The sequence below is a fragment of the Augochlora pura genome, chromosome 6 (genome assembly GCF_028453695.1).
Source record: "Augochlora pura isolate Apur16 chromosome 6, APUR_v2.2.1, whole genome shotgun sequence".
Taxonomy (NCBI): domain Eukaryota; kingdom Metazoa; phylum Arthropoda; class Insecta; order Hymenoptera; family Halictidae; genus Augochlora; species Augochlora pura.
Window position 1 is genome coordinate 11,503,817 of NC_135777.1, and position 14,034 is coordinate 11,517,850.

Genomic DNA, 14,034 nt, shown 5'->3' on the forward strand with positions numbered 1-14,034 from the left:
ATCTAACTATTTTCGTATGTCACATGGTGGACAGAGGTGAGGAAAATAAAATAAAAAGTTAAAAGTCTCTAATTTGTCTCTAATTCATATTTGTATTGTTAAAAATGTAGGTGAAAAATATTAAATTTTTAACTTGCACAGATCTGTCCATTACTGGGTCAAGTAAAATTTGTAAGATTCGAATACAAAGAACTGTTCGCTGGTTAACGAAGATTCACCAAATAAAAACACAAGAGCATTTGGATTTGCCTTATATACATCTTGCCTCTATGAATACTGTTCTAATGGGGAAATTAATATTTAATAATAATAAATATAATAAATAAGTAATAAAAGTAATATATAATATATATTTGTAATTAATTAATATTAGGATAATATTTTAATGCTTCTGATTCAATAGTATCCCTTTAAACTATTAGCAACCGTTTTATGACAATTTTGGGGTATCGGCTTTTTCATTTTTGTCCATCTAGATCGTTCGTTTCGTCCACTGTGCGACGTTACGCAACAATAATAACGAGAATGCTACGTATTAGCGAAGTTCGTCTTTGTTCGTCTTTATGCCAACGACACAGCAATTTAAAAGTAAAAAAGGGGAAACTGATCATTTTGACCTGCTGTGTAAATTTAGTGTCAACTCTCTATAGCACCATTAAAAATGATTAAAATGCTATTTTTTTAAATTTTCTCATTACTTTTACTGATGAGACTCAAATAAAAAAGTGAAAAAGATCAAGACAAAGATGAGAACAATAAAAACAAAGATTCATATTTAAATAATGTACACGACATTTGGATTTTTTACGGCAATAGGGAAGATTAGTTGAAGGGGGTGTGCTGAACAGAAGAAACCTTGAGAAACTTTTTGTGAGCCAAACGATTGGGTAACGATATGCTACCGCGACCGAGGACTCGAATTTATCTGGTCAGGGTTTTCAGGTGGCCTAGTTGGTGTGTATCATTTATTCAGCGAAGAAAGAATCGTATGAAATGTTGATTGCTGGTTCGGGTTCGAAGTTAATTGCAACGAGTTTGTTGTACCATTCCAGTTGATGGTTCCACGGTTCGTTTCACACCTCGTTGTAACAGTAAGGTTAGACAAGGTGTTCCCGTTGACTGCGAACTGCGGGAATCGCCGACGAATTGCATCTAACCCTCTCGACTGGCTCGAGCCGCGTCTTCACGATGCAGAAACCTTTTTATCGAGGATGGGGGCAGCAAATCCCGGAGTGCATCGCGTGTCGCGCCGATCCGAAGGAAATTAACGGAGTGTATATGGTAGGACTATTGATTCGAACCGGGTACGCGAGACACCCGGCTACCGGGTAGGTGGGAGATAGCAAAGATACTTACGGGATAGGGTAGCGATCGTATTTTTCCAATCTCGTTTTCTATCGGCAAACATTGGAAACGACAATGTAGATTTCCAACATTTGTTACGGAAGATTGATACCAATTTAGTTGTCGCATTTTGTTTGTAATAATTTCAATAGATTGCAAGTAATAAGTTGACTGATTATTGATTCCTTGCAGCAGACTTAAGGCTACAACTTACCACTTAAAATTGTTATATATTTGTTATATAATTGTTTCAAAATAATTTGAATACAATTACATTTCTTTCGACTTAAACGACTGTTACAAATGTAACTTCTGTACAAGTTACAATATTTAATTGCATATATATAAAATACACCAGGTTATATAAAATATTATTAAACTTGTGTACACTTAAAAGACTGATCAAGATGTAATGCTGCACGAGTTACAAAGTTCAATTTCGCATGTGCAAATTGGAAATGGTTATTTACCTGATCTGTAGATCAGGAGAACAATTTTCGATTTCAACTTGAAATGGTTCCGTTTGCAAAGGGTTAAACGGTTTTCATTTTCCTAGCGATTTCACTTGGAAATACTAGTTTCTTTTCATACGTTCATAAAATTGACAGTCGAATAAGGAAACAGCGCTCCACAATCGATTTGGAATTAAATTTATTTAGAATCGCGAACAGTAATTATTCTAGGTAACGAAACGACCAGAAAATGATTGTATTATTCGTTCCAACGAGTTGACGTGTCGTTAAATGGAACAATGCGCATGAAAAATGGAAAATTTTCGCCGCTTCTTTCACATTCGATTCTCAGCCGTACAAAGTCTTGTGCATCCATTAGTTGCGTAACCCGCATTTTTATTATTAGTTCGCACGCATAAATTCTACGCAAGGTACGAGCATGTCGTCGCGTAACCCATATTACGACTTGGATTAAGGAAAGTTCTTCGATAGGAGCCAAAAAACCGTGAAAGTATGTTTGCCGTGCGAACAAATTGCAGTGCGTATGTCTTAATTGCGAATCGTGTTTCATTAATTGAATACACAGCGTTACACCGCTTGTTTGCCAGCAAAATACTATACAATCAGCGTAATAGATAATTACTTAATAGATCATTTCTCTTTAATTATACTGCCTCCTGAAGAGCTGGCTTCTGAACTGTGCCACTTTCTCTATCGCGGGATGATCCGCTCCCGAATCAGTTCCTGACAATATAGACAATTTTAAACGAGTATCTAAAATTCTTTCGTTATTAGACTGCGGGTTTTCATAGAAAACAAAAATTGCTTACTTCGATTGCATGAAACAGATACTAAATAGAAAATAATTTTTGTATTTTAAATGATTTTGAATTAAAACAGATTATTTTCATCTCTGTACAATTTTAAATGAAAACTATTCATTTAGCCACGTGAGCTACGATTTAACTTTCGGTAGCCGTGCCGCGCTCTGCAATGTAACATGAAGTAAGGCGTTACCATTGACTGTAAGCTCGAATAATGAACGATCCAACTGTTAGCCGACGTGACGGACACGTCGTTTTTGTTTCTGCGACAAATGCTTATCGACGTGGTATATTTGTCGCTGGCGGTTTTGGAACAAAAGCATCCCGACGCGCGTGGCGCGGCTTTATAGCGCAAGTGGTCAATGCCACAAATGCATAATGGCAAACAAATTATGGCATTTTTCCTGAGAGCTTTTCAAAATAACATAGTTTGCGGTGGTCTGGTTGATTTTTTACAAAAAAAAAAAACAGGCGTTCAAGGTGAACATTTTTATTTTTGATAAGAAATATCTAGGTTTTTAAGTTATACAAAACTACTCAATAGAAAAAAATTATTCGTTCAAGTTTTTTGTTTACAAACAAGGCTGCGGAAATTTCGCCCAAATCGATACAGCATTACTTTTCATGATATCCTTGACCACCGATATTGAAAATGTAGATATGAGAAAAACGGGTTTAAAATTCAACTTTATGTTTACTCTTAAATATTTATTGTTCATTCGCATATGATCATCGATTCTTTGCCTTATTCGTCTTCTGTTGAAGTACTATCTTCCAAAATATTTATTTACTGCTTTTTGCCTATTGCGGCTGTCTGTCACTTTATTGTGGGGAGCTTAGTTAAGCCGAAACAAATTATTTTAGACTAAGACTCTGGAAAGTCCCCGACGCCAACAACACCTGGGCGCATCTGTTCGCGAGCCACCCTAACCGGTCTTTTCATCGAGGAAAGCCCATCCAGGGAACATTTTCTGATTGCCTTGGGTCCGTTCGTAATGGGCTATTTTCTTCCTTACAAAATTTGTAATGGCCAGTGAGCAATATAAACTTTTTTCGCCAAAAAGGTTTATATTCATCTGCGCCGTAAACTATAGATATTCTTAAAATCAATACTTATTAAAATCAAAGAATTTCTAAAAGAACGCTTGGATAATTGAACGACTATATCTTCATCAAATATCATCCGATTGCAGTGAAACAAAAATATTCTCGAAATATGATACTTTCAGAAACAATCGGAACACGAAAATCGATTTTTTAGAGATATTTGAGTGAGAATGATCCCTTAAGAAGGATATTTTTCAATTTTTATATCAATTTCAGCATTACTTCGTTAATCTGTTCTATCACATATGGAATAACGTCTATGTACATATAAATATGTTAAATAAAAGCAGAAATATTTTCGTTTTAGTTTGTGATCATTTCTTGCGTTTCTTTGAAAATAAATTGTTAGGCAAGGGGTTAAAAATGAGTTGTCGTAAATGCGATATGCAAATAATAATGTTTATATTGCGGGTCCGAATGGACCCTTATCCTGCCGTTCGAATACATCGTAATTCTCGTTCGTCCAGTGACGAATGAATATCGACCAGGAAATTTCGTCTATCGGGTGGCCGAAAGCAACGCGCCGCTACGCAAAGGTATCGTCTACCGTTCGTGGTGCATTAGCGCGAGGCAAGTGGAAACCTTTCGTTTCACGTCGATTCCGAGAACGGAAACGCGGCTCGTCCTCGTTGCTCGCGGAGAGCCCAGAGTGGGTAGCGTTGCGACGCGAGAGCGACGACGAGAGACGGAGCAACAGTAGGCAGGCAGGGTTGGTCGAGTACAAACGGTGCAAAACCCGTTTCAGTTTCCTCGGCTCGTTACGTAACGGCCAGACGTTATTCTTATTACGATCATCCTCCGGTCACCGGAATTTACAAAAATTCCTTCGGCGAAAGCAACGTACGAAGCTCGTATTCTCTTCCCCGCGAACGACACGAGACGCCTCTCGAGAGAGAAAAGTGGGAGGAGCGGCGAGGAAAATACGGAAAGAATCGGCGAAACGTATGTGGAAGGAAAGGAAAGGAATGAAGGAAAGAAAGAAGACCCGTGCCCGTAGAACGATGTAAACGAAGATTCGCTTTCCAACTTGACACGCGAATCGCCGCACACGAAGCCCAACCACGCTCTTTCAGCCGGTGTTTTCACCCGTGGGATTTCTAACCGGTTTCTAAACCCGCGCGACTCGTTCGATTTTTTCTTGGTTCCCTTTTATCTACCGATTTGTCGATCTAGGTGAAAAGACGAACGAGCCTCGTCTGCGATACAACCTAGAAATACTTCCCTCTCTCCCTCGTTCTCTCTTTTTCTCTCTCTATCGGAGCAAGCTGAAGACACATTTCCCGTTCAGTGGACCAATAATGACTCGCAAGTTTGACTATTTGGATTGTTGAGGTCGTCCGACATTCCTAATTCCACTATGAAATTAAGTAAGGTTAGAAACACCGTGGCAAGTCACATTTTCGATGGGTGTATACAGGGTGTCCTGAAAGATTGGAAATGTATTTATGTAGTGTGTTACTAAGGTAAAATAGATTGAAAAGGTTCATATACGCTTTATTCGAACATGTTTTGTTGAAAAGATATAAGCATCTAAAGATGTTTATGATTTATCACTTATAGGGAACGTTTGAAAGTTTGTTCCACGGCAAGAAGCAGGCTTTTATCCATCGAATTAGTGATCGTCGAATGCTTTCAAATATTCCATTTGTATTGGAAATAATACTAAATACATTTTGAGTACATTTCCAAAATTGATCTTTTCTTTTTATCGTATACTTATGAAACAACGCTTATATATATTTTGAAAGTTTAAACACATTGTGAACGCTTATATCTTTTTAACCATTTACGCTATAAAGACGTGCCACGCACATCGAAATGCTTTTGTTGCAAAACCCTCCACCGACATGTATACCACGTCGATAGGCATTTGTCGCAGAAACAAAAACGACGTGTCCGTCACGTCGGCTAACGGTTGGATCGTTCATTATTCGAGCTAACAGCCAATGTAACGCCTTACTGCATATTACATTGTAGAGCGCAGCACGGCTACCGAAAGTTACATCGTAGCGCAAGTTGGTTAATAAACTTCATACATAGTGATACATAGTATAAGTTTATTTTCAATCTTTCTAGACAATCTGTATATTTAATGCGGCAGTTTCATTTATATAGTCTGTAATTTAAAAAGAAAAGCATATCGAGAAACAAATCATGAAAATGTGGTTTTATGAAGGCCTTTCACCGATAAGTATCTCAGCGGTAACCGTTGCGACTTCTACGTATATCTTTTATCTGAATGAAATAAAAAATATTTTGTCTTACGGTGCATAATAACCCTTTGCGATCGAGCGGTAACTCTAAGACATCGCTAAAAATTATATCATGTTTTCAAATAATTATGATATTGTCGGGTTTTTGTTTATATTTAAAAAACTGTTAAAAGTGTAATTGTTACATGGGTAAACAAAATTCGATTTCATGTGCATACAATGCAACAAGTTATATAAAATGGAAGTTCTATAGCAGGGGAGGCCAAACTGCGGCTCGCGAGCCGCATGCGGTTCTTAGAACTACGGACTATCAAGGAGCTTGGCCACCCCTGTTCTATAGGTTAGATAATGTATTTTGAATTTTGAGCTAAAATGGTTGCGACTGTAAAGGGTTAATATTTAAAAAAAATAAATGATTTCAATTATGTGAAATAAAACTTATATTTTTGATACGTTACATAGTAAAAATTTAGATTTTTTAAAAAATAGCAACCATTTTAGTAAAACATAAACCATAATATTTTACATAAATGCATGGCGTGTTTGGACCCTTAAAAAAGATTTCGTTCGAGATCTCCATCATGTGTCCGGCTCGATATCATTTCTTCGCCAAAATGATCAGAGTCCGTCGCTACAGACAAGATGTGGGTTAAAAAAAATTGAAACGATCGAGTCCGGGAATAGTTGCGCGTCTTCTAATTTCCGGTGAGCCGCCTTGCTCGACTGATTTTTGACGTCGGAGATCGAATCGTCTTGCGTGACAGAGTCGATCTGATTTTTCCAAGTTCGACCAAGAAATTTGTTAGCGGGATCTGTGCCAAGGAAACGGTCTTATCGTATTCGTTGGTTTCGAGCATGGCGCCGATAAGCGGGGAGGGAATTTGTTGCATAGGATGACCGCTCACGATACAGTGCGGTGTGCGAGACACAATTAAACGTCGTTGGTTCGTCGACGGTGCCCGCGAGCGATAAACAGCTTGTACTCGTGTTCGACACGTCGCCGCTTGATGTGTGTCGGACCTGGGTACACCTACTCAGCGCATGACGCACGTGCTATTGTACGTGATATCGTTCGCATGATCAATAAAATATAAATATCGCGTGCGCTCGAGGAGACCTCTCTCTGCCTCTTGCCCGATGGAAACGTAAAATTGCTGGCCCGGCGATCGCTTCCTCTTTCTCTCTTTACACCCTCCGGCTAGCGCCTTTTGCCTCTAGTCTTCTCGTATCTCCCGCCTTTCGTCTTCTGTCCCCCGTCTCTTTTGCCGCGGTCGAATGAGTCACGGAGGTTCGCAACCGTGGAGTCTCGTCTCAAACAGTCGATTAAGGGTTACATCCTAACCTTAACGGTTCAAAGTATTAATTCGTTCTAAATTTCTGAAAGTTTCAAGGATTTAGAATCTCGTGTCAAAGCGTTACTTCAAAAATCGAACATCTATAGCCGAAGGTGAAATTTCAAAAATTTTACTTTGTCAGAGGGAAAAGCTATCTTGAAATTTCTTTTACACTTTTCTCGGAGCTGCATTCTTGAGCCTGAACGTTACGAATTCTCCGGAAGTATACATATGGTTTTCTTCAAATATTACGGAGATAGCCTCCATAGAGGACTTTACGTAGATTATGGTTTTTTCATGTAACAGATGTTTGATTTTTTCGTAATCATTTTAAGTCAATCCTTAGGGATAAAAACAGGTGTTTTTTTTTTTCTTCGAACTACGAGCATTTTTACGATTGCTAACATTTTTGAAAACACGTGTGCCAGATTTTAGGGAATAATTCTTAGTTTACGAATAAACAATGTTTTTTGATTCAGATGTTCCGTACTTGCCAACGGTGATAACCAGCGATCAATGTCCTGCGGGAATAGGTATCGGAAACAACGTACAACTTCGCTATTTAGTACAATTTTTACTTTTAACAAATTAGAAAATGAAACTGAGACTTCATTTATATTTTCTTTGGACGATCAAATATATTATTTAGTGGCCACCTATAAAAGAAATTCCTAGATTATACTTATTTCTTAAAGCCTCAGGGTTGTCTTCTCCCTAAAGAATTAAATTTAGTGAGCCCGAAGATACTGTAATTTTGACAATTTTGCACTATACAGCATAAATGTAATAATATAAAATCTGGTTGAAAGTCGTTATGGTACATATTCCAAAGAACAGTTACAATTGCTGATTTTACTTTTTCTTACGAAAAGGAAGCAAAGGGCGTCGAAGGAAATCTACTCTCCCTGCAAGTACTACTCTTCGACCGTTAATTGCTAGGACCTTTAGCATCTTATTTTTAAGGCCTGAAACTACTATTTAAGATCCAGCCAAAAAGTCGATCTTTTTAAGGTTTCAAAATAAAATAAAAATGAATAAGTAAGTGACCCAACCATTTAAATAGTTCGAATCGGGAACGGGGTTCTATGGGGTGGCTAGAGTCGGCCGGTGCCGTCAGCACAGCGACACGGTTGTTGGTCGCATTGTGAAACATGCTTCGAGACTTGCCCGTTCCTGGTAGACACGCGGCGAGCGTAAATCGAGCAATTGTCGGGCCGCCTAACGCGCATGGACGTAGCGGCGCGCGATTGGCCGCGGGCCTCTCAATAATTCACTGTTCCATTGGTCTCCGTCGAGTTTCATCGGGTCTAGCTTGAAAGGGTGAACCATACCTGCAATTATCTATGCAACGAGACACCGTAGCTCCGTGTCGTCTACCTTACATGCGTCGACACCGAAGTGAGCAAGTGGAAGGCGAAAGACTGAGCCGTTAATAAGTTAATCCTTTAATTAGCCTCCAGGTTATTCGAGCCCGTTACTTTGTACTGACTGAGCAATTGCCCTATTTTTCGTTTTTTTGGGCATTATTCGGATTGTTACGATCGGGTCGCTACCTTGCCGCGGGAAAGTCCGTCCCTCTTAGCATGGGGACATATTTCATAATTTTGACGCAGGCCCGGTACGAATCTCTTTATGATGGATCCTAGGACACAGTGGGCAGCAATATTTTTCTAGGCCAATTATTGTTACCATAACGAGCGTCCGACAAAGCCGACTAGCTCAGGTATTCGTTGATAGCTCATGGTAGAACACGGTTGAGCAAAGGATGTTTCCAAGCACGTTTTCCATTGACGTCTTCTTATCCTTTTTTACAGGACACTTTGTCCTCGTTGAAAGACCAATAAATAGACCGTCGAACACCTTGAAACGCTCAATCTGTTTACAGTCAATGAGTCGTTCTATCGAGCCTTCGCTATGCGACGTTGTTACCACGATTCTCGTTTCAAGTATTATATTGAAATCTATAGCATAGGATAGGATAGGATTTATTTACAAACCTTAGTATTTCTTAATCTTGTACCATCCTTAGTTTTATTTCGAATAAATGTTTGTCTAGGATAATTATCCAAAATAATTCCGTTTAGTCGAATGTATTATTTGACTAATACTTTATTCGCCATGCATTAGTCCTTCTATATATTGAAATAATTTCTCATTCGCCCTAAATTATTCAACTTATTCGAATACTTTGACAAAGTAATATGAAATAAATAAATCGAACTTGTTCGGCATAATTAACGTTATAATTATCGAATAAGGCACTGTTACTTTCTTTATTCTCTTATTTTGTTTATTTTCGAATACAAAAAGAAATGTCTGATTCGTTAAATGTAAAGTTAACTGTTTATGAGAAAGCAAAGCAGAGACATAGCAATTGGTCATCTCACAGTAACCGGCGCCGCTACTCTAGAATAAATTTGACCCTTTCTTGCGGGATCCGCGCAATTCGGACTTCTCCGCTGAATAGCGCCCGATGAAGAGAAGGGACTCGAACGAGCCACAGACACTGTCCGTGTATAATCGAGTCGGTATACTTCCGCTTAACGATCCGCAACAGACTGGACCGACAATGCGGACGAGAATGCACCGAGACTCTCGGGCTTGCACTGTCATCGTCGCGCGTGCAGTAGTATACCTGCATCTAGGAACCCGCAATCTCTGTGCAGTCTACACGCTTCTCTCCATCCCCACCCGAGACTCGCCGTTACGTCACTGACCTCCAGAGTTAGGTGAGGTCGGGAACAGCGGGAGCGTTCAGGTCACCACCACTGCCACTCATTTACTTTCAGAAAAATAACGTAGCAACGGAGCTTTGGAAATCATGGGCAAAGATAGAATGTACTGCAATTGTCGAACGTAAACAGCTCTGAATGTACATGCCCCCCCCCGTCACTTGCGACTAGTTATGACGTTCGAACGCATGCGACCAGACTTCGTACATGATTTGTGTACGCTGTATTTACGGTTCTTCGTCTTATCAGGTAGAACGGTGAGTGTAGAGAGCAGGAACACAATAAAATGTGTTTGCTACCGTTAACCTCTTAGGCACGGCGCGCCACTATAATGGCTTTCGTGAATGTTGCGTGCTTTACTGATTAAAGTGAAAGTGCGTGTATATACATTACACTCAGAAAAGAATATATGTAATTAATACTATATATAGCTATATGGAAAAAAATTTATATTAAGAAAAATGGTAATTTAGTTATGAAAGACTTTATTTGCGCAAAATCCAGCCGTGCCTAAGAGGTTAAAAAGCGAGAAAGATGATGAAGAAGAAGTTGTGTTGAGAGTTTTAACGAAAGGGAAAACAAGGAATATCAAATGACGGGTTTTGTAATTTACGATTATTTAAATTGTAAAAATATATTTACGAGATATTCATTCAATATACGTGTTACTTACTGCAAATATTGCAGTATAACTCATTCAAAATGGGAATAAATGTCCTATTACTGTTACTTTCATAGACTAATATGAACATACGGCTTTTATTGTTAAAGATTTTAAATTTTGTATTCAAAATGCGGAGTAAAATCTGTTGTTGTAGACATTGAACTGTTAGTGGCAATAATGCTTTGGGCATTTTAATACGTAAACGTTGAAATTAACTGCAACGTGTTTGCGTTTAGACTGCTTCTGAAGCAGACGACCGATAGCCGCGTACGTCGGACGTAGATGCAGCCTTTCGGAAATCGCTTATGTGAAAACAAAGCACTATTTTCCGTCAAATCAATATGAATGCGATCACGCGAGCTTCTTCGAGCAGGTTCTACGCGATATTTATTGACAAGGGAGAATCGGAGGTATTCGTTTGCGAGTGGCAGTAAACTGCCTGAACGAAAGGTATTCGATAGCGAAACGAAAACTCGAGACACCGTGGGGTCGGGCGCAAGACACCGCTGTGAATTCCAATCACGTTTAAGATAGAGTCTGCCGGATAAGCTCGGAGGCAAGCCCAACTTTGGGAGCCTATCTGGCAGATTCGGGACGCGAGAGTGTTTCAAATATCCCCGCTGCAAAGTGGATCGTCAAATATTTAATTATTAATTCGCTAAAAGTCTTTCGATCGATATCATCCTACACCGAGCGTACGCGGCCTTTCTTGACTGTCGGACAAGATCAACCAAATGTGACTATTAAAACTCCCGAAGCGGTGACCACGTCAATTCTAACCCGCAGCCATTTAAATCATTCACTTAATTACATAATATTCGGCAGTCGAATGAAATCAATTACTGTTACGTTGGGAACAGTAAGAATGGGTAGAAGTATTTTCAAAAATGTTAGATTAATTTTACCGAGATAATAATACCGATATGCTTAAAACTTCAAATACCAAAATTCAAAATTCCAATTGTATTGATTATAAAAACAAATACAATTGTGAAATTATGGAACAGATCACTTGGTGACATGTTTACAAAATTAAAGATTTTGAGTTGAAATCGTCATATATTTGAATTTGTTGTAAAAAATGCAATAAATACGCACATTTAGAAAATTTTCTTTTAAATCCGTTTGGCAGCCGATGTTGAGAGGGTTACCCTCCCTTAGAACATCGGAGGACTCCCTTTCATTGACGGATTGATTTTTCTTCGCGAAATTTCGAGTGTTTCTTGAAGAAAAAGAGACGATGCAGTCTGCTATCCTGCACACGTGGCGTGCCTATAGAGTCGTCGTAGAGTGGGGCAAATAGCTGTTGCGATCGTCGGTTTACCTTCGGGGCTCTCTCTCTTGGAAAAATAGACTGCAGCCGCTGGTGCAGTGTCCCGATCGCGGCGAAATGGTCGGGCGAAATTCAATTGAATTTTATTTATAGACTGAGACATTAACAATTCTTAGCGGTCCGCCGGTAATACGCAGCGGTATCGAGTTCGATGATCGGCCGCGCACGCAAGATACGCTAATTCCGAGCGGATCTGCGGCTCGTTAGCGTAATTAATGGGATCGCTGCTCGTAGACTCGCCGCGGTATCTTTCGGCGCTCGGCCGGGCAGCGGACGCGCGTGTGCTCTTGGGGGCTTCGTGTCGGCGCGATCCGATTGCTCCTCTGAAAATGCGTGTTCTCCGACCCACCGAGTACTCACCACCCATTTTCTTCTATTGTTTCAGATCGCTCCCTCAGCAAAAAAGCTTTGGGGCGTGGACGAGGGCGGCTCCAAGGACGAAGGGGGTGTAAAAGGCGGTGGGATACTTCACCTGGGCGACCACCAGATGTGGCGGGATTCAACATGGAGCACATCAGGTACAGTTCTACGTGTTCCCGGAATTTTACGGCGCGAGTCTTCCAGCTCCTCCGAAAGAGAGAGAGATAGAAAGAGAGTGACAGAGAGAAGAGGAGAGGAGAGAGGTCTGGAAGTAGTACTGGCGCATGGAGGGGTTAAATGAGCAAGTTGCATCAAAATCCGTAGAACTTTCGGTAGAAACGTGATAGAGGGATGATTTTTGTTTATATGAAACTTAATGTTCTAGGATAAGGGTTATAGATAAATTCGATATTTTTTGGTAGAATTTTGATTTATCCATTATGACATGATTTTTTCTTGACTTATTATATATTATTTCCTACAGATCCTGTCACCTCGAATTTAAATCTGCCAACAAAATTTGTATAATACTCCAGAATTGGAGAAAAAACGATTTAATTGATCTTACTCTTTTTAAATAGCTTTAGAATGTAATCACTCGAACCTTAATGTTAGAAATTCCAAACTTTTAAGAATTATAATGCACCCTGCATGTGTATTTATAATATCCAGTTTCTCTTTCCAATATATGGAAAATATCGAATTTAACACAATTTGCAATGTTGAAAATTGTTGATACAACATTTTCTATAATTTTCCCTTATTCTAGAACACTTCAAGTTAAATTTAAATAAGAATCATCTCTCTAGTTCATTTCTGACAAACTTGATCATTTATTCTACTGCCTGACGTGTCGCTTCACGATCGTGGTGCAACAGCGAGCGGGATGATCTCTTCTCGAATATAAGCCCGGCAAGCTAGATTGAAATTTCATCTCGCGAGCCTCCAACTTCATAGAGTCGAAACCGTCTACAGTTCTTGAAACCGGAAAGTAGAAACGGCCGGAAACGATCGCGCGCACCATATGTCAGCACCGTTTATGGTATCTTCGGTTTAACAAGTTAAATGCCGAAAATCAACCACAAGAAGAGCTGTCGGCGAGTTAGTTTTGATCCCGTAATTGACAAAAAAATTTTTGAAACAAAAGTTAACGAGTACTTTGAGGAGAACAAAGAACAATAATAAAAGTTCGGAGAAATATTATATTCCATAAAAAGCTGATCTTTTTTGCATAGCACTATGTATCTTTGACCATTTTCAACCATCTGACTATTGAGCGCATCTTCTGTCAGAGTCGTTTCTGACTCTACCTGATACTCCACTGATACATATTCGCGACCTTTCCAACTGTTTGCAACGGTGATTCTGGCATAGCGAACGCAGTGTTAATATTTCAAGAAAAATAGAGAATCATGTAAAGAGGTCGACAGAGGTTGCCGCAGAGTTGCATTGGCTCCAGAAACGGAGCGCCGTATAAATACTCCGTGTTCCACACGTGTCGCTCCTATTTTCTTGTCTGATCTCCATCACCCGGACAACGTGTGTAGCACACGTTCGCGACGTATGCACGGTCCAGTTGCGTCTCGAACGCGTCTTACTTTCAACAAAGCCGGTCGTCTCGCGGATCGAGGAACGTCGCGGAAACGCGCGCGGCTCATTGAACAATCGGGC

At 39.7% G+C, this 14,034-nt stretch overlaps 1 protein-coding gene across 3 annotated transcripts in view; it reads left to right on the forward strand.

Moving 5' to 3' along the window:
* The window catches only part of Pum (pumilio), a 170,760-nt gene that overhangs the window by 18,460 nt on the left and 138,266 nt on the right, over positions 1-14,034 (forward strand). For all 3 annotated transcript variants that reach the window (XM_078183899.1, XM_078183900.1, XM_078183901.1), the window contains one exon: positions 12,389-12,521. In XM_078183899.1, the coding sequence (XP_078040025.1) occupies positions 12,389-12,521 (133 nt within the window). The remainder of the gene's footprint in view (positions 1-12,388; positions 12,522-14,034) is intronic.